Source organism: Manis pentadactyla, chromosome 2, assembly GCF_030020395.1.
Source record: "Manis pentadactyla isolate mManPen7 chromosome 2, mManPen7.hap1, whole genome shotgun sequence".
NCBI classification, from domain to species: Eukaryota; Metazoa; Chordata; class Mammalia; order Pholidota; family Manidae; genus Manis; species Manis pentadactyla.
In genome coordinates this window covers 152,728,519-152,747,813 of record NC_080020.1, presented here as the reverse complement: position 1 = coordinate 152,747,813, position 19,295 = coordinate 152,728,519, and the positions used below count along the sequence as shown (strand labels likewise).

The 19,295-nt window shown below is 38.0% G+C and overlaps 2 protein-coding genes across 4 annotated transcripts in view; one reads left to right on the top strand and one right to left on the bottom strand.

Moving 5' to 3' along the window:
* Window positions 1–1,020: 1,020 nt before the first annotated feature.
* On the bottom strand, window positions 1,021–12,429 carry TXNDC9 (thioredoxin domain containing 9). Of its 3 annotated transcripts, none has more exons than XM_036880032.2 (5): window positions 12,251–12,429; window positions 10,027–10,255; window positions 6,608–6,726; window positions 3,501–3,755; window positions 1,021–1,209 (listed from the first exon to the last, which is right to left on the bottom strand). In XM_036880032.2, exons 2-5 carry the CDS (start codon window positions 10,213–10,215, stop codon window positions 1,092–1,094), a joined length of 681 nt encoding a protein of 226 aa, XP_036735927.1. In that variant the 5' UTR covers window positions 10,216–10,255; window positions 12,251–12,429; the 3' UTR covers window positions 1,021–1,091. The 3 variants fall into 3 exon arrangements, with proteins under 3 accessions (XP_036735927.1, XP_036735930.1, XP_036735928.1); XM_036880035.2 differs by having other exon boundaries at window positions 12,280–12,416; XM_036880033.2 differs by having other exon boundaries at window positions 12,262–12,399.
* A 950-nt stretch (window positions 12,430–13,379) lies between these two features.
* EIF5B (eukaryotic translation initiation factor 5B) overlaps window positions 13,380–19,295 on the top strand; it is an 82,060-nt gene continuing 76,144 nt past the window's right edge. Inside the window, exon 1 of the mRNA XM_036880061.2 lies at window positions 13,380–13,594. Coding sequence (XP_036735956.2) covers window positions 13,560–13,594 — 35 coding nt within the window. The 5' untranslated portion in view covers window positions 13,380–13,559. The remainder of the gene's footprint in view (window positions 13,595–19,295) is intronic.

Below are 19,295 nucleotides of genomic sequence, written 5' to 3'. Positions count from 1 at the left end.
TCTTCTGCATACATGGATGTTTATTGCCCTCGTCTAGCTCAGATTAACACATAGTCTACAGGCACACACCTGATCATCTACATTTGCTCTCTTACAACACTAAACTCTGTTTTCTACCTTTATCTTGTATCTAACTACCACTTCAGCATTTTATTAAAAATAATAATAATAAAGAGAGACATGTGGTATTCACATATAAATCAAGTATAAAAATCAAATGAGTATTCATATTCGAACTGTTTATAGTTCATAATGCATGAGCAAAAACGAAGGTTTCTGTGATGGCTGCCCTTGTACTGTTCACCATGTAAGAACTTATTCACTATGTAAGAATTTGTTCTCCATGATGTAAGAACTTGTTTGTTATGCCTTAGAAGATTGGAGACTGACGAAAATTAGGCTTGGGGTGGATTAATGATTGTGCATTGAGCATTGACTCCCCTATACAGAATTTTATTGTTGTTAACAACCATTTGATCAATAAATATGAGAGATGCCCTCACAAAAAAAAAAAAAAAAAAAAAAAAAGTATACACTTCCAATGGTAAAATAATAAGTAACTGGGATGTAATGAATACAGTCAAGATATTGTAACAGCTTGGTATGGTGATAGCTGGTACCTAGAATTGTCATGTATATAAATGTTGAATCACTATGTTGTACACCTGAAACTAATGTAATGTAATACTGTGTGTCAACTACCCTTCAATAAAAAAAAAAAAAAAAAAAAAAAAAGAATTAGTCCTGGAATAGTTCACTGAGTTTCTATTTCCAATCCAGTAGATTAAAAAAAACACAACTGTGAGTGGTATAAATATGTAAGGCTCATATTGTGATAAAATCAATCTCAAAAATGAAGGATACACACCCTTTCCATATAATTTAACAACTTAAAAGTTTTCCTCAACTTAAACAGTAGCTCTACACAGAAAAAATTAAAGATGTTTTCCAATGTGAGGCAACTATACAAAACTCTAGAAATATGACTATTAAATGACTAATGTATCAAAATCAACAGAATTTAGACAACAGATTTAATTCTGAAGTAGGCAGAAATAAAAAGACAATTTACAGAGAATAATAACTGATCTCTAATCATCATCAGAATCTGAATCGTATTTCTTTCCTCGGACAGTTTTCTTTTCCAGCTTTGTGAAGTTTGTTCCAAATTTCTTCTGGCTCTGAAATGGTGGCTCCATTAAATTTCCACTAAAAATAAAGCAAATTTGAAAAACATGTATTCTTTATGATTTAGTACAATTGATATACTTTATGACTCGGTACAGTTGGTTTAAACTGCCACAAAAATCTATCTTTTCTTCTTCACTGTAACATAGGGAACAGAATAAAACTTCCTTAAAATGCTGGTGTAAAGGAAGAGGTAAATTATCCATACTGATAGTTAATAGTTTTAAACCTTATTTTATACTACTAAACATTTTATATCATTGTTTTCTCTCTTATAATTAATTACTGATTAACATTTCACAGGATGTATCGACAGAATTTCTGACTGAAAAGCATAGAAGGAAATAAAAGATTTTTCATCTGTTTTGGGTATGCTGAAACTGTATTAGATTGTTTTCACCGTGAAAATGTCACAGGAAAATGGTGCTCTATTTCTGTTAGCCTGTTATGACTTGTTTGATACTGTTTTTTTGTTTGTATCTCACAGACATCAACAAAACACATGGAATTCATTATCATTAACCTGGAATTGGTATGAAACTCTTTTCAATGATGCTTGAGAAATAAATGAGACAATTTTTTCTTTCAGAAACATCTGGGAATATTTCTAGCACCTATTTCTTGGTTTTAAAATGTCATTTAACACTGACCAGAACCACGACTCCTTGGAGAAATAGCCAATTCTAGGGATGGTACAACATGAGCCCTGCCTAAAACATCCATTCACCCCAGAAAGAGAGTGTTCAAAGAATTATGGAGACACACAGAAGCCAGCATGAAAAAGGCTCTCACTGGCCAAATCTGGAGCAATTTGGGCATTAAATATGATTAACAAACTATAACTTGCTTAATAAAATAATACATAGCCCTTTCTAATATAAATAAATGAAAAAAGTAAATTAGTGTAGTATATGGAAAAGTTATTCCTCAAATCACCATTTGGTCTGTTTGATAACTGGTTAGCCAGTGGTCATCGATCACCATCAGAAAGGTGACAAATCATCACATTGCCCCCTGATGTAGTGCACTGAGAAGAATACACTATCACTTCTATAATATTCCTGTGAAAAAATGCATAATCTGAATCTAACCTTGAAACATTAGACAAACCCAAATTGGGTGATGCTTTATAAAATAACTAGCTTGTACTCTTTAAAAAAAAAGTCAAAATACTGAAATACAAAGGAAGGGTAACAAGTAATTCCAGGTTTATGGAAACTAAAAATATAGTGACTACATGCAATACACATATATATATTTTTTGGTATGGAGGGCTTTTGGGACACTAGAACTTGAATAAAGTCTGTAAATTACAACATACTGTTTTAATACTTGTACTATAGTTATATGAGAAAATGTCCTTGTTTTTAGGAAATACACACAGAAATATTTAGGAGTAAAAGGATAATAGATCTACAACTTCCACCAAAATTGCTCTGAAAAACAATGTACTTCTAGAAAGAGGATAATGCAAATTTAAAATGTTTAACATTGGGGAATATGGTTAGAGAGTATATGAGAACTGTTTGTACTAGTTTTCAACTTGTCTAAAGCTTGAAATCACTTCAAAATAATTTTATTTAATATTAAGAAAATAAAACCTAAACTCCCAGATCAACTCTATAATGTAGGGATGATTTAGGCATGTGTAGGAGACAAGTCACAGAAAAGCGGGGAGAGGGGGCGAAAAGATGAGACAAAGGCACTATGGCTGTGGAATGATAACTGCACAATTCTGCCTGTTACTTTTGCAAAATATACTCTGATTTGTGGAGTTTATAATTCTTTTTCTGGAGAAGTGGACAAAGGGATGAATGAAAATAGAAGTTGGATTTTAGATTGTTTCCAAACTGAGATTGGTCTCCATAGTAATTTAAACTATGCTTAGAAATGAGATTTTATATATTTTATCAAATTCTAGAATTGAGATAGGAATAGCTATGTTAAAAATGTGTTTAAAAGTAAGTCATTGTCAATTTGAGTCATCTAGTTTAAATAAAGTATCAATCAATCTGGAGTATCATTTTGGATTTGCAGATTAATACAGAATTAGATTCAATAGGATCTGTTAGATTGAAAACTTTTATAGCTGGGTGTATGTCAAAACTCAATTTTATCTAATTTTGCTGTTAAGATAATGCTAATATTGCACACTTTAAGAAATATATTTTCTCTTTATAGAAGTTTTTCTACATCTCAGCCAGATCATCTTAGGTTTCATAAAATAAATGTTAACATAAAAAGATCCTTTCTAAAAAAAAAAATCAACGGAATATGTGAATTAAAATAAATCTATTATTTTGCTAAGTTACCTGTAATTAAGAATATCAGAACAACCAAGCCTCCATTCTAAAGTTTCTGTGGTGAAGTCATCTGTATTTCCTAGGTCACTAAATCCAACAACATAATCTTGTGTTTTTCCATCTTTTACCAGTGCTAGTGTGGGAATGACTTTGATACGCAGTCTCTCACAAAGGAAAGGTGCTTTTTCCACATTCAGCTTCAAAAATTTGGTCTCAAGATGTTTCTTGGACAGTATCACCAAGTGTCTGTCTAGTATTTTACACCTGAAAATGACAACATATAGAAAATCGAAAGCTAAAACAGATTTCAGAAATCTTTTTAAAAATAAGTATCATTACGGTGCACCTAATTTATATAGTTTTTTCTTGTCTCATAATTTGGCAGCCCACCTATGTTTGTGTCAGATGATCTCATTTCCATTTATTTCATAGGTTAGCTGCCTGAGTATGAGATGCAGAAAAACAACCTAATATTCTAGAAAGTCAGATTTGCCCTAATGCTATTTATAAAAAGCAAAATATTAAATATATGCCTTAAGTCATAAATGGTTCACGAAATTGTCATATCCATGGTAGGAACAAAAATTGTCATTTCTTCTTATGCACATTTCCTGATATCTCACACAGGGAACCTAAAGGGTGACAAGTATTAACAGAACTCAGAGTTTTCAGAACTAGAAATGTATATATGATGCCGTACTTAGAAGTCATTATGAAAGCTGGAAAGTGTTACTGAGAAGAAACTCTTCTGATGTGTAACTGTCAGCGAGAAAGAAACATATTAATGTTCAGGGCTATAAATTGGTCATTATGACTCTAAAGAAATGAAGAATACTAGTCCTAACTTTTATTAAGTCATCTTCTACAGAGAAATAAAGCAGAGGTGACATTTTCTTTAAAATGTATTCTAAACTAGTCACTCCTCTAGCGTTTCTGAGACTATTGTAATAATCTTTTTTAGCAGTTCTTAACTGTACCTGTTCATTACAATCAACTTTTAAAATGTACAGATGAACCAAAATTCCCTTGGCATTGAAAAACGAGCAGGTGATTCTCATACCTAACAAAGGTTGAGAACTACTGCTTTAGAAGACTAAGACACCAAATGCTTCATAGTGATTTTTACTAGCGAGCTTTTTGGACACTTCTTGGTATAGTTTTCCCAAATTAGATTTGATTCCAGCAAGTTTCTTGTAACCTTGATGCCTTATTACTATCCCTCTGAATTTATCTTTTCATGTATCACCCATGTAGTACAGCAATGAGGTTTTAGTGAAAAATGACTGGAGAGAACAAATTTAGAAATGGTTTTTAAATGAAGTTCAAAACAAATGATAAATTAAGCATTGTATGAGAAATATGTTCTTGAAAATTTGTACATAAATCAATTTTATGATTTTACTGGAATAATACAGAACCTATCTTAAATAGGTCTGTGATTATACCATTTATCAATTCACTTAATATAATATAGAAGCAACAGTCGTGGTGTAGTTAAAATAGCTTTAGGCATAAAACCTGGGTTCAAATCCTATCATTTAGTAGCTGGATGACAATAGGTGAGTCACTTAAATCTCCCAGTCTTGGTCTCCACACATAAAACATAGGAAATTATACCAATTTACCTGGAAGGGTCATTGTGAATGTTCCAGGATTTTATATATGAGTATTCAGCGTACTGTGTGTTAAGAACTTTGATATATCTGTGTGTGTGTGTGTGTGTGTGTGTGTGTAAAATCAAATTTTTTAACTGATTTAAATTTGGATTTTCCAGTTTTGTTTGAAATAAGTAGTTCAGGTGTTGCACAGTTTCTACATCCATCAGGTATATTTACTGAGCACCTATGAGGTGTCAGCCATTGCTGCTCTAGGGTAAGGAACCTGGAGCTCTGTGGGTCATAATGCAGGTAAACTCTCTGTCTTCACAAAACTAACACTCTAAGGGGTGAAGACATCTAATAAACAAGTAAACAAATAATGTCAATCTTACAGACTGATATGATATCAATATATTACCTTATCACATATGTCAGAGGTTGGTAACTTAAGGAATGTGTGCCAACGGGAGATGACAGTGTACCACAAAGGCAGAGGGTCTGATACCCTTTTACCTTTTTAATCCCTTCCCCCACCTTCCCTTACAAGAGATTTCTATCTCAGTATTTTCTTTCATTTTTATTTTCTTGGTCAATAAATTCTAGGTAATCAATCCCTGAAAAGTGTTAACTGATAACTAAGTTGTTGGGTGCTAAGACAAGGTCCAGGCAGGCTATGGAAATGAGAGAAGAGGGCAGGGCTGAGCCAATAGTGAATGAAGGAGACTCTATACTGGAAGGAATGTCCATCTAAGAAGCTGCTAATCAGCATTAGAGTACTGCTTTCTTATTAAATTCTAGGCCTGCTATTACGAAGTTTTGATTTTAATTCTGAAATACAGAGTTAAAAAAAAAAGGCTCCCTCTCTGTTTCTAAATGTTGGCAACTAATCAAACTTTAGGGCTTAAAAAAAGACAAGCTTGAGTGCTCTGGTTTAAGATAGAACCTCTTTTGGGGTTATTTTAATTTTACAAGGAATATGCCTCCACACAGAGGTTTGCAGACTTGGGCTAAAAGAAATCACTTTCTTCTCCTGCCAGCCAAGCCTGCTTCTGGTGAAAGGCTTGGCTGAGCCAGTCTCCCCAGGAGTTGCTAGCTGAGGAGTGACTGAATTCAAAGCTCATGTTCAAGTTAGTTGGCCCCCATTCCCAACATCATGGCTATATCATAGACAAAGGGAAAAAACTAAAAGTAATTCTTGTTGCATTGATTAAAAAAAAAAAGACTCAGACTACATTTATAAGATGTTTTCAAAGTTAGCTAGTGAAAATAAAATTCATAAAATAGCCATTTTTATGGAAATATCCTTGGTTTTCAATAATGTTCATTTAAACTTTTATCACTGGTTTTTAAGTTAATCTTCAAAATAACAACTGTTCAGCTATGACGTACAGACTTCTAGTAGTACGAAGAAATCACTTAGGAAGTAGTTCCTTTTATTTTTCTTAATTTTTCTGTTAAGTCAGTGTATATCCATTCATAGATTTCATGTATAAAAGTCACTGATGGAAATAAAGTTACCTGAATGTGGAGTCTCTGTAGAAATGGCAAACCACTTTTTTACTCTCCTTCACTTCTTGAAAAAAGTCTCTCTCACTAGGGATTTCTCTGTATTCCCCATGCCCTTTTGAAAGCCATTCCTAATTTGGAGAAAAGGGAAATATTACACATTGAAGTATCTCTTTCAGTACCACTTTACATTTTGTGTCTAAATCACCATAGTATTTTGTAATGAAGTCAGTTTCATCTTGTAGAGAAATGTATTCCTTTTACTGCTTTACTTTTTTTTTAGCTGAAGTATAGTTAATATATTACTGGTCTACTTTCTTATGTTTCTGGTATCAATACAAAAATAGTCTGTGCGCAGCGTCTATCTCCAGAGCATGGCTTGTACTTAAGACAATTATTTGTCTTCGTAACTTAAAACATAAATGTTTTCTTAGAACTTCAAAAAAAAATTTTAGACTCAAGAGACTCAGACTGTAAACATCCACTTCTTTATACTCAGACTACTAAAATCAGAAGCATTTGATCCAAAGTACTGTAAAGCTTTGGAAAATAATGTGCATGAGATAAAGTGAGTCATTCTGGGGGGGTAGGCGAGCAGCTTGGAGCCCTGTCTGTTTTTGATGACTACCTGAGAGAGGCAGGAGCCTTTTATATACTGGCCACCAATAGCAGTATCCTAGGAAGAAAAAGTTGTCTATGCACATGGTGTCCTGAAAACATAGATCTCAAAGTCATCATGTATCAGCTCTTATTAACTACACCAGTCGGCTTTTCAGCTTCTTGAACCTTTCCTGTGGCAGGAAGCCTAGCACCTCAACTGGAAGCTTGTTTCTTTTTTCAGGCAGCTGGCATGATTAAAAAGGAGCACTGGGCATGGGCTTGGATAACTGTTTTAAGATTTATTAGGCTATGAATTCTAATATCCTGAGTCTCAATTTCTTTATTTGTTTAGTGGAGATCATAAACCGTTTCACTGAGCTGTTGTGAAAATAAGACAATGTGAAAATAACCATGTCTGCCACATGTGCTTACTCAAAGGCATTTGAAGATATGCTAATTTTTAGGTCTTTTCACAGTGAACTGCAGTATCTTTGTAACACTGGTCAGTGGATCCCAGCTTGGAGCTAAGATTAGAAGAGTTCTCTTTCACATGTCTGCTCTTCAGATATCACACTTTACCTATGTCCTGCCTTGTCCATATTGAACATCTCCGTTTCCCTTTGTTTCTCCTATGAAATGATTGCTACACTTCTTACTCTTCTGGTTCTCCTCTGAACGGTCCAATGCCTCCATGTCCTTTTAAAAAGTGGCAAAGGTCTGAATGCAGCCCTCCAGCAGTGGCCCAACTAGAAAGGCACAGGAGTGCCATCTATTTCCCTCCTCTGGACTTATGGTATTGCAGCCCAGGCCACATTAATAGTTCTGGTATCCATTTCACGTTGGCTTTCACTGAGATGACAATCACAGGAGGCCCTGTCATTTTCTCCTTATGGGACATTTCTTTGGTAAAACTTCTTTAAACAGTTGAAACTCTTGACTACAATTCCTTCATGACATGTGACATTTCATGACTCCTTTCTTGACCCACCCATAACATCTGCACTTAAAAAAGAGTATTTTTTGTTCTTTACAAAGCTGTTTCTTTTCATTGTTTATGCTCGTGTGTTTAACCAAGACCTGAACCTGTACAAGTTCCTTAGAGGGAAGCAGGCCCCCACCCTGAACCTTTATTAATATATAGCATCTCTCCCAAGATACTCACCACACCCCACTACTCCTGGTATAGTTCCTTTCCCAGAGCATGTGCTTCAGAGATTTGCTGAATGGCATCAAGCAGGGTGGGCAGAGCTCACAGTGTAGCCTACGTCTACCTGGCAGCTGGGCAACACCTGGTTCTTAGTGGCTACCTCCAAGCATCTGGTGGGCTCTTCCTTATTTCTCACCTTGTTTCCTGTATCCTACCTCAGTCCCCTGTCTCTTGCTGCCATACAGTAGGAGGGTGCTTGGCTGACCGAGGAGTACTGAGTAGCACAGGCCTATTAAGTGCTTTTGTCACTCCATACACTGACTTCTTCAACACCCTCATGGATCAGAAAATCAAAACTACCATACAATCTGAACTCCTCTTTATAGATACTAAAAACACATTTTAATAAAAAAGATCTACTAAAATGCAATGAAAGCTCTAAAATGAGACCCCATGAATTACTTCATGACAAATTCATTTTAAATTGATTTGTCTATTAATAGAAATAGCATTAAAGGTGCCTGCCTCAGTTGGTTTTCAACTTAAATATTCAGACTGTTGTTTTAACTGCTGACAACTTCATTTTGGTATTAGATATTCATATAAGGTATTAATACATGCTCCTCACTGTATTATCAGTTAGATTAAGTCTTTCTACAAAAATATCCTAGCTAACGGCAATTTTTTTAAAGCATTAGCAAATGATCATGAATTGTGATCATGAAATGTGAGTTTGTGGTGGAATCTTGTTATATGTTACCTTAAATAATTATTAGCATTGTATTAAGAAAAGTAGCCTGGTTCCAAAACCCACCGCCCATGTCCCACCCCCCCAATTCACACCCTATTTTAGAAAACTGAGGATACAAAATTGAAACTGAGTGACATTATAAGATTCTTTCCTTTTTGTATCAATTCTTCTAAACAGTGAGGGTATAACAATTATTGCACAGATACTATAGCAGCACAAACAAAACTCTGTGTTTCTTCAGGAAAGCTAAAGCTCATGTTTTAGTCAAAGCCAACTAAAGAGGAAACAGTCAGTGATAATGTATTTCAATGTAACTTGAACCAATGGAAACATTTTTAAATCAAAATTCAATTTATATAATTTAACCCAATTGGTTTTGATCAGAATCTAGAAGTCTGTTCTACATTCACACTCTGAGGCAGCACAGTTAGAGCTGTGGCCACCTTTCTTTGTGACCCAGCATGTAGTGTGTTGAATAAATAAGCCACATGATTAAATATTACACTGGAAATGCCTGGAACAATTTCTTCAATGTAAATTGCCTTAAAGCTCTTACCTCATTTGCTTAGCTCAGAGCTAAATTACAAAGACTTTACTACTTCTTGAAGGGGGAAACCGCTGACTCCTAATGCTCCTGGTGCTCTTCCTATCTACTTTCTCCTTAGCCACATAAACCTGAGCTCAGAAAGTGATCTTGGGCACTTGTTTCTTTTTGACTTGATTGTGGATTAATTTACAGATCAGGCTAATTTTGGATGTGTCCTTAAAACATTTTTTTTTTCCCCTGGGCAAATTTTTAACAGTGATAATGTACTTTTAAGTCTAAAAACCATAAAAATGAGGACTGAAATATAACTACCACAGCATATGTATATATAAGTTGTTAGGAGCATACTGTTAGAGCAATTTCAGAAAGCAGGGCAGAGAGGTTACTTGTTTCTGATGTTGAGCTTTCCTGAGTGCCTCGAGTCTCCTTTCTTTGAGGCGTTCCAATTCATCCTCGTCCATCTGATCCAGTTTCTGAATTTCAGTATCCAAATGTTCTTCCACTAGTTTGGTAGTCTGAAGCAATTGATTCTCCAGGACTTTTGAAAACATGTCAACAGATGCATTAGCTTCCATTCTAAATGGTACAGTTCAGCCTTAGTGCTGGGGAGAAAATCTGTGAAGTCAGGAAAAAAAAAGAGTGCAAACAATAAAGTCTTCTCTTATTTTCAAAAATTCTAGCAAGTGTATAATAATTTGTACCTCACAAAGTGTTCTGCTGACAACTGAGCACCTTATGTTAGGCTTAAGAATTTCTACTTAAATTTTTTTTAAATTTAGTTTTCAATTAGGTTATAGTCACACCACTCAAAAACTACTTAGAGCAAAGATCAGGTGCTTATAATTTAGTTTTTAGTGTATTTACTACACTAAAGCAAAGACAAATGTTTAAGACCAGAGAGAAATTGAGTAGTTGGAGTTGTATCTAGTGACACACAATGACAATAGCGCTCTTTACCAAAGGAAAAGGGAGGCAAAGCAGAAATGACTGTGAACGATGGTAAAGTTAAACTGTAGTGAGGTTTTACACAATACATATCTAAATCAACCTTGGCTTCAATACAGAGCAGAGTGGAGCAGAAGATGAAGTTTTCATTGTCTCTGCCTAAATAATTTTCATTTCCTTTAACTCCTGAGAGAGCTTAATACAATTTATGTAAGGAACAGTGCCTGGCATTCTCTAAACTTTAGTTTCCATTTCTGTTCTCCTGTCACCTAACTAAAGCCACGAGGCCACAAGGGTTGATATTGGTATTGATTTACTGACACTCACGGCTCTTAACTTTGTTGTAAAACAATGTAACACTCCAAGTATTTAAAAGAACATTGATTTTTCTATCACTTCTCTATGTAAGGTAGTTTAAAAACAAGATCTAATCCAGATTAAAAGGGATATCTCAATTACATATTTTAAAAGAAATGTATTCTTCTCTACCAGCAACAACCAGATGGCAGTTTTATGTATATATCCCTGTGGTTATATGCCACAAAAATATGGTAATATTCTAATATAATTTTCTTATCAAAGCGGGAGTCTGTTGCATCTCAATTATAATACATAATTGCAAGTCCTACTGAAGCACCTTAAAAAAATGTGAATAAACTGTGAATGCATTCGCACCAGCTTCTGACACATAGCCTGGCTCACACAGGCCCTCTTTAAATATTTAACTGAAGAGAAAAGGTCTTCCCGCAAACTTCACTTCTGATTCATTTTTCTTCACAGGAAAAGTATTTGAAAAGCATACCTGACCACGTCTTTGTATTCGCAGAGCTAGCAGTGCTTGGAACACAGCCGGTGCTCAAAAATACCGATTAACATTGACTAAACGTTCGCCTAGCTTCTGTTCAAATTTTCTAAAGTATTCGAGCTAAAAACAAGTTGCAATCTCAAAAATGCTACTACACAATTTTAAAGGAGCTGTACTTCAAATACAGTGAGAGAATTCACATTCCCTACCTCCTAAAAAAGGTGTAAGAGTGTGCCCCTCAGGAACGGAGCCGTTTGAAACAGAATACTGGTTACTAAGGCACTGACGTGTGTCAGACCCTGTTCCTAACTAGGGGCGGAGCGGATGCTGATCCCTGGAGTTCTATAGGATGAGCTCAGAATTTCATTCTGGTATAACTGGGAAACAGAAGCGATTAACAAGTTGTTTTGGGGGCAGGTGGAGGTTACCGCGTTCAGAAGGCAAAGGAGACGGTGTAGCGATTCGGTAACTCTTTTCACTCTTCAAACCACAAATCTCTGAGTCTTTCCTTGTTTCAGTTCAACTGAAGTGGTGGGGACATGTCCGCAATTTACCTAACCATTTCCTTGATTTCCCCCCACCCCACGTGCACCGGCCAAAACAACTAAGGTGTCGCATCCATAACTACACCCCGAGTACCTCCCCCAAATATCCTCGCCACGCCCTGAACCCCAGGGACAAATAAGGGCAAAGTTCAGGTGGCCCCGACTTCGACGCCTGCCGAGGCGCATGCGCCACAGCCGCCGCCGCCGCACTGACACCGGGGTCTGGGCCGTGCCCCTCCCCCGCCCAGGCCGGATGTTGAGTGGCGGTGTGTATATTAGCACCCCGACGCGGTGGCCGGTCTTTTTCTCACTAACCTCTGTCCCACCTGAGTTCTCGGCGGTACCTGAGAAGCGAGGGACCAGCCGCTCCAGAAGAGAAGTCCACTCCGGCCTCACCCTCACAGAGGCTGCCGGTAGCGGCGAGCAGGCCGTCACTTCCGCCTCCTCATTGGCTGCGGCCCTCACGCGATACAACCTGCTACACCCGAAGGAAGTTGGGCGGGGGAGAGGGGCTTGCACGAGGCGAACGCTTCTGCGCGTGCGGCCGCTCTCCCGCCCCGGGTCCAGCAGCCCGGAACCCAGGGTTTCCGATTTTTTGCCTCACTCCCGGTAAACTGTCTACGGAACGAGGGAGCAAAGTAGGCTGGGAGTTGTAGTTTCTTAGTGTTCGACCTGGTTTTCCCGACTTTCTTAGGCTCTGAGCCTTAGCTTGCTTAATGTTACATCAGAAATTAAGACAGCTATGGTCTTGCTCAAAAGTTTCACTCCAGCTTAGCTTCCATTCTCTTGCATGGACTTTCTCCTTTTTTAAAAGTTGAATATAACGTACAGCATGATTACTTCTGACACAGTTAACACCTAATATTACCGTTCAGATTCAGATATAGAACATTTTTACCACCCTAGTAGGTTCCCTCATGACTTTTCACAAATTTTTCAAACTTGCTCTTACTTTGAATGTAAAGGTTAACATTGGAGGTTAATGGCGTGTCTTTGTTTTATTTTATTTTTCTAGTGATTATGCATCACAATTCATGGATGTTACTGAAAGGCCTAACTTTGTCCTCGATTTATCTCCCTTGGGAACTTCCAGAGTGCTTGTCATTGGTTCATTGTGGCTGTTTACTGAATTTAAGGGCGTCTGAGAATAAAAAGGTATAGAGGTAAAAGGGAAGCCCAAGGTTTACTTCTGAACGGAGCTCTAATCCCCTCAGTCTGCGATCGCGACAAGGAGCTGGCTGACGTGAAAATTTTCCATCTCATTGTCCCTCCCCTGAGGGTTCTAGAATCCGGAGACCCCCGCAGGCGTCGGTGCGCGGCTGATGCCTGCAGGCAGGGGGCGCCAGGACTCCCGCCTTGGCGGGCGAATAAACTAGGAACGCTCTACCCGAAGCGCAGCTCTCGATGAGCCGCGCCCTGCGTCCCCACGCCGAGGCGGCGGTGCGGTGCGCTTGCGTACTGAGAGCTCACACCGTGTGTGCCCTGTTCGGTGCGCGGTCTGTGAAGAACTGGGTGCGAGAGGCTGCAGTGTGGGGGGAACCGAGCCGAACGGAAACCAAAGTCGGCCGGGGGACTGTGGGTTTGTGAGAGACCGAACCGGGGCCACTAGCGCCGCTGACACACGATGGGGAAGAAGCAGAAAAACAAGAGCGAAGACAGGTAGCCAGTAGCTGGGTCCGTACGGCTGCGGCCGGCGCGGCTCAGTGGGTCTCCCGGTCCCGCCGGCGCGGGGTGGACCGGGGTCGAGGCTCGAAGCCGGTACCGCGGGCACCGGGCCTGGGCCCAGAGTGGGCGACGCGGGTCCACAAACCCCAGTTCCGGGCGGGCGTGGAGGCCCTCGGCAGCCAGCGGGTTCTCCCAGCCAAGACTTGGTCCCCGTGCCACCCCTCGCCTGGCCTAGAAAGAGAAGGGTCTTCGGCCGGAGGAGCGGGGTAGTGGGTTTTGGGGGTCCGGGCCCCTCTTCGGTGTCTTCTGTGGCCTGGTAGCCCGGCCGGCGTGGTCCTCGAGAGAGTTTGTTTTTTTGCGGCGCTGCTATTGGTGAGGGTCAAGAAGAGTTCTTTTTATATATCTTTGTATCTGTGAATACTTGCAGAAAGGAGGGAGTTCGAATCTAATGTACCTAGCTATAGCCAGTGTTTCCACTTTCCGAGCTGCTGAAGTACATTGGGGTTAAAGTGAAATGTTTAACAACTAACTCTCTTTGAACTTCATTTAATTTGGGTATCCCAGTTATTTAAGGGTTGAGTGTCCAGACTCCATGCTTTTCGCTTTTCTTCCGGCTTGTCTTTTGGTCATTCTTGCCCTCTAGCCCCTCCCCAGAGAAAGGAGGTGAAACCAACCAGGGTCGCTGCCTTTTAACCAATTCAAAGGCTCTTGGTGGGCTGAAAGTGTAAGGGTGTACGTAGAATTACATACCCCTAGATTTTTGAAATATTTTTGTGTGCCACTTTCAATTAAGTTGTTAGCCTTCACATTGAAAGTTTCTTTCGTGAGCGTGAACATCTGTTACTTTTCACCTTTGCTATATTACTCACCAAATTTAGTTCAAACACTAAGGGGAGAGTAAGAAAAAAAAAAAATCCCAACAACCTGGATGGTTAATCATTTTGACTCAAAACGGGTAGTAAAATAAGATTGCTAATTATAAATTGGAATCGTGGATTGTTTCCTCACAGAGCACTCACCTAACTGATGAGTAGAATGAAAAGACACCAACGTGAGTCTTGTATTTCAGTTACAGGTGTTTCGCGGGAAGTTAATTGGTTTGAAGAATAGAACTTGTTAAACCAGATAAATAAGAAGAATAAGCAGAATTCTGAGGGATTTAATGGGACAGAAATTTTTCTACTTTTGACAGGATGTTTTGATGCACAGGATACTTTTTTTCTTCAACCATATACAAAAAATAGATGAGTATGTAGTAAAGCTTTATGTACTACTTAATCTGTTTCAACCGTTATCACATAATCAATCCTGTTTCCTCCACCTGCTGGATATTTTAAAGCAAATTTCAGGATCATTTCATGTGTAAATCCTTCAGGTGTATCTGAAAGATAAATCCTTAAGGGGAAAAAGCAGCCACAGAAACAACAAAACACAACCACAATGTCATCATCAAGCCTAAGGAATATTAACAGTGTTCTCTTAAATATTACCAAGTATCTCATTTTCTGATTTCATTGATTATCTCTTGTTAAAGAACATTTTTTAAACAGTTGGTTTGTTAGTTCAGGAATACAGAAAACGGTTCTTTAGATCTAAAAAACCACACGTCTGTGTTATTTTATTTACAGTTTTTACTTACCAGGCTCTTTGACAGTGGAAAAAAACTACACAGAGGGGAGATAATTATTCTTGTCTGTGTATTAGAGAAAAGTGTCTATTATGATTCATAAGGACTTTCATGATGATATGAAGTTTAAGTTGCAGACACTGGAACCTGTTATTAAATAATTGGTTCAGGAGTGTAGAAGGAAAGCTGCTGAGTTTTTTCCTCTCACATTAATCTGTAATCTTTATTTTTGGCTCATGTTGAAGGGAAAGTGGTCGCAACATAATTGAGAAACATTTATTTTCTCATACGCCAATATCAAGTTTTGTTTGTTTTTTAATGCTTCATGAACTCCTTTGCTTGGGTGCCTTTCAAATTTTATCTAAGAAATCCTAGGGTTTTGCAGAGGGCCTCTCTGACCCATCTTCTTGGCTTTTATAGTTTGGTATTTTATATAAGAGATTTTGGCGGGAGGAGGAGCAGGGAAGTTCCACTGCTTTGTGTTAGTTTGCTTTGACTTTTTGTGTATTTAAATAGTCTTCCTTCAAGGATATTTTGAATATTTGTAAAAGGAACAAAACATAGACTGAGGAGAAAGTCCTGTTTTAGGATTAATGTTTTTTGTATCAAATGAGATGCTTACCTAGTTTTACTGTCTTGAATAAAGATACCCACTTTTTAAAGAATTTACACTCATCCCACCCCCTCTTCCCTTCCCAGCCATCCTAAGCCAAACATGTTTCTGGTCAGGTTGAATTGGGTGAGAAATGGGCCGCTGCTATTATCAAGATAAGACATTGAGCCACTTTTCAGTTCTTGGAGAAAACATCAAATACTTGTCTGTTTTAATCCTTAATGTCCTTAGTATTTAATTATCCTTATTTAAACTTTTTAGCCATTGAATGTTCACTTAAAATTAGATTTTGTTTAATCTGAATATCTCATTTTAGCATATGTTCTGTTACATCAGTAACTGATCTTTGTGTAAAGACTGAGTTCTAAAATTTTGTTGCAGCTTGTGTAATTTTAAGGAGACTTTAGTATAGGGTGTTCAACAAGTTTCCCTTACAGTTTTTAGTTGACTGAGGAAACTGTTAATGAGACAAAGGATAGAATTCATTATCTACAGATGATACAGAATAGAAAGCCAGTATTTAAGTTTCTTCCTGTAACCTTCCCTCGTCATCAGTTTATGTAATGGAATCTTATGGGATCTTGTGTGGTCTAGTGATGACTTGTTTTCATTTACACAGTAAGAAGGATATTTTATTACTGATATGTGCAGAGAAAAAAGGATCTAGATATCTAGCTTTTTTCACAGCCTCCAATTATTTATATAGGTCCCTTTTGTTTGATCCCCACGTATGGTAGTTGTATTTTTCAGGTTATAAGTAATCTGGTGTGTTAATTTAAGTAATGGGATCAATACACCAGATTTCTCTCCCACCCCCTTCCCCCCAAAAAATATACTGAGGGAAGACAGATAATTATTTTATCTATCCCACAGTTGGATATGGAGGTGGGATGTGATTCAGCAACCTGGAGGTCTTTCAGGATTCAGTAGAATTCTGGTGTGTATCTTCAGCATTAAATTACTTGTTGCTGTGGCTCTATACATCAGAGCTGGTGTAATGACTCCACTGTTCTTTGCTTTTAACTACAGATAATGGGTCTGTTATTACTGTGACAGCGTGTCTCTGAGACAGCTGCTTAACCTTTAGATGAAGATGATTGCCCTAGTGTCAGACATTCATACTAGTCAGTCTGGTGTCAGGGTAGTGGGTTCCTCCCATGCGCTAGAAAACGTGGTGATTTTCTTAAGGAACCTTTCCAGAGGGAGCTGTGACTGTAGTAGGTAGTCCAAAGCTTCCCAGAGAGGGAGTAGTCCAAGTGTCAGATAGTCCAATAATCTAGTTCAACAAAGGTATTTCTTATTTGCGTATGTTTGAAGTAATAAAAAACCTGCCTGCATACATTAGGTCAAATAAGAAAAAATGTATACTCTCAGTGTTCTCTTGGCTTGTTTCTATGCTGATACTTTAGGAAATTATTATGTGGAAGGAAGGAAAGAAGTCTTAATTTGCCATAAATTAATAAGAAAGTAGATGATAAACTTATGTTGTTAGCTTGTAGTAAGCTCTTCAGCTTTCTGTACTGGTGATCTCTGGAGAGCCCATGCAGCTCCTTTTTTAAAATTTTATTTATTTATTTTTGTTAAGGTGTTATTGATATACACTCTTATGAAGGTTTCACAATGAAAAACAATGTGCATACTACATTCACCCATGTTATTGTGCCTCCCCCCCATACCCCATTGCAGTCACTGCCCATCAGTATAGTAAGATGCCACAGAGTCACTATTTGCCTTCTCTGTGCTACACTGTCTTCCCCATGATTCCCCCAACCCCATGCAGCTCCTTTTGATATTACTTGCCTAGTGATTGTATTTATCCTGTTTATTCCAGTCTTTCAATGATCTACAAGATGGGCAAAGCCTTGTTCAACTGAGGAACTAAATGTCAGTAATTAGAACAGCAGTTCTCAAACTTTTTGATCCTAGGACCACTTTACACTCTCTCCTTTTTTGTTGTTGTTGTTATTTTGGTATCATTAATATACAATCACACGAGCAAAATTGTGGTTACTAGATATCCCCCAGTATCAAGCCCCTACCACATACCCCATTACAGTCACTGTCCATCAGTGTAGTAAGATGCTATAGAGTCACTACTTGTCTTCTCTGTACTATACTGCCTTCCCTGTGCCCCCTCCCCACATTATGTGTTCTAATCGTAATGCCCCTTATTCCCCTTCTCCCTCCCTTCCCACCCACCTTCCCCAGTCTCTTTCCCTTTGGTAACTGTTAGTCCATTCTTGGGGTCTGTGAGTCTGCTACTGTTTTGTTACTTCAGTTTTTTCTTTGTTCTTATACTCCACAGAGGAGTGAAATCATTTGGTACTTGTCTTTCTTCACCTGGCTTATTTCACTGAGCATAATACCCTCTAGCTCCATCCTTGTTGCAAATGGTAGGATTTGTGTTCTTATGACTGAATAATATTCCATTGTGTATATGTACCACACCTTCTTTATCCATTCATCTACTGATGGACACTTAGGTTGTTTCCATTTCTTGTCTATTGTAAATAGTGTTGCGATAAAAACATAGGGGTGCATATATCTTTTTGAAACTGGGCTCCTGAATTCTTAGGGTAAATTCTAGGAGTGAAATTCCTGGGTCAAATGGTATTTCTATTTTGAGTTTTTTGAGGAACCTCCATACTGCTTTCCACAATGGTTGAACTAATTTACATTCCCACCAGCAGTGTAGGAGGGTTCCCCTTTCTCCACATCCTTGTCAACATTTGTTGTTGTTTGTCTTTTGGTTGGTGGCCATCCTAACTGGTGTGAGGAGATACTCATTGTGGTTTTTAATTTGCATTTCTCTGATGATTAGAGAATTGGATCATCTTTTCATGTGCCTGTTGGCCATCTCAATTTCTTCTTTGAAAAAGTGTCTGTTCAGATCCTCTGCCCATTTTTTAATAGGGTTATTTGGTTTTTTTTTTTGGGTGTTGAGGCGTGTGAGTTTTTTATATATTTTAGATGTTAGCCCCTTGTCAGATATGTTATTTATGAATATATTCTCCCATACTCTAGGATGCCTTTTTGTTCTGCTGATGGTGTACAGAAGCTTTTTAGCATCATGTAGTCCCATTTGTTCATTTTTGATTTTGTTCCCCTTGCCCAAGTAGATGTGTTCAGGAAAAAGTTGCTAATGTTTATATTCAAGAGATTTTTGCCTATGTTTTCTTCTAAAGAGTTTTATGGTTTAGTGACTTAAATTCAGGTCTTTGATCCATTTTGAGTTTACTTTTGTGTATGGGGTTAGACAGTAATCCAGTTTCATTCTTTTACATATAGCTGTCCAGTTTTGCCAACACCAGTTGTTGAGAGGCTGTCATTTCCCCATTGTATGTCCATGACTCCTTTTATCGTATATTAATTGATTATATATGCTTGGGTTTATATCTGGGCTCTCTATTCTGTTCCATTGGTCTGTGGGTATAATCTTGGGCCAGTAACAAATT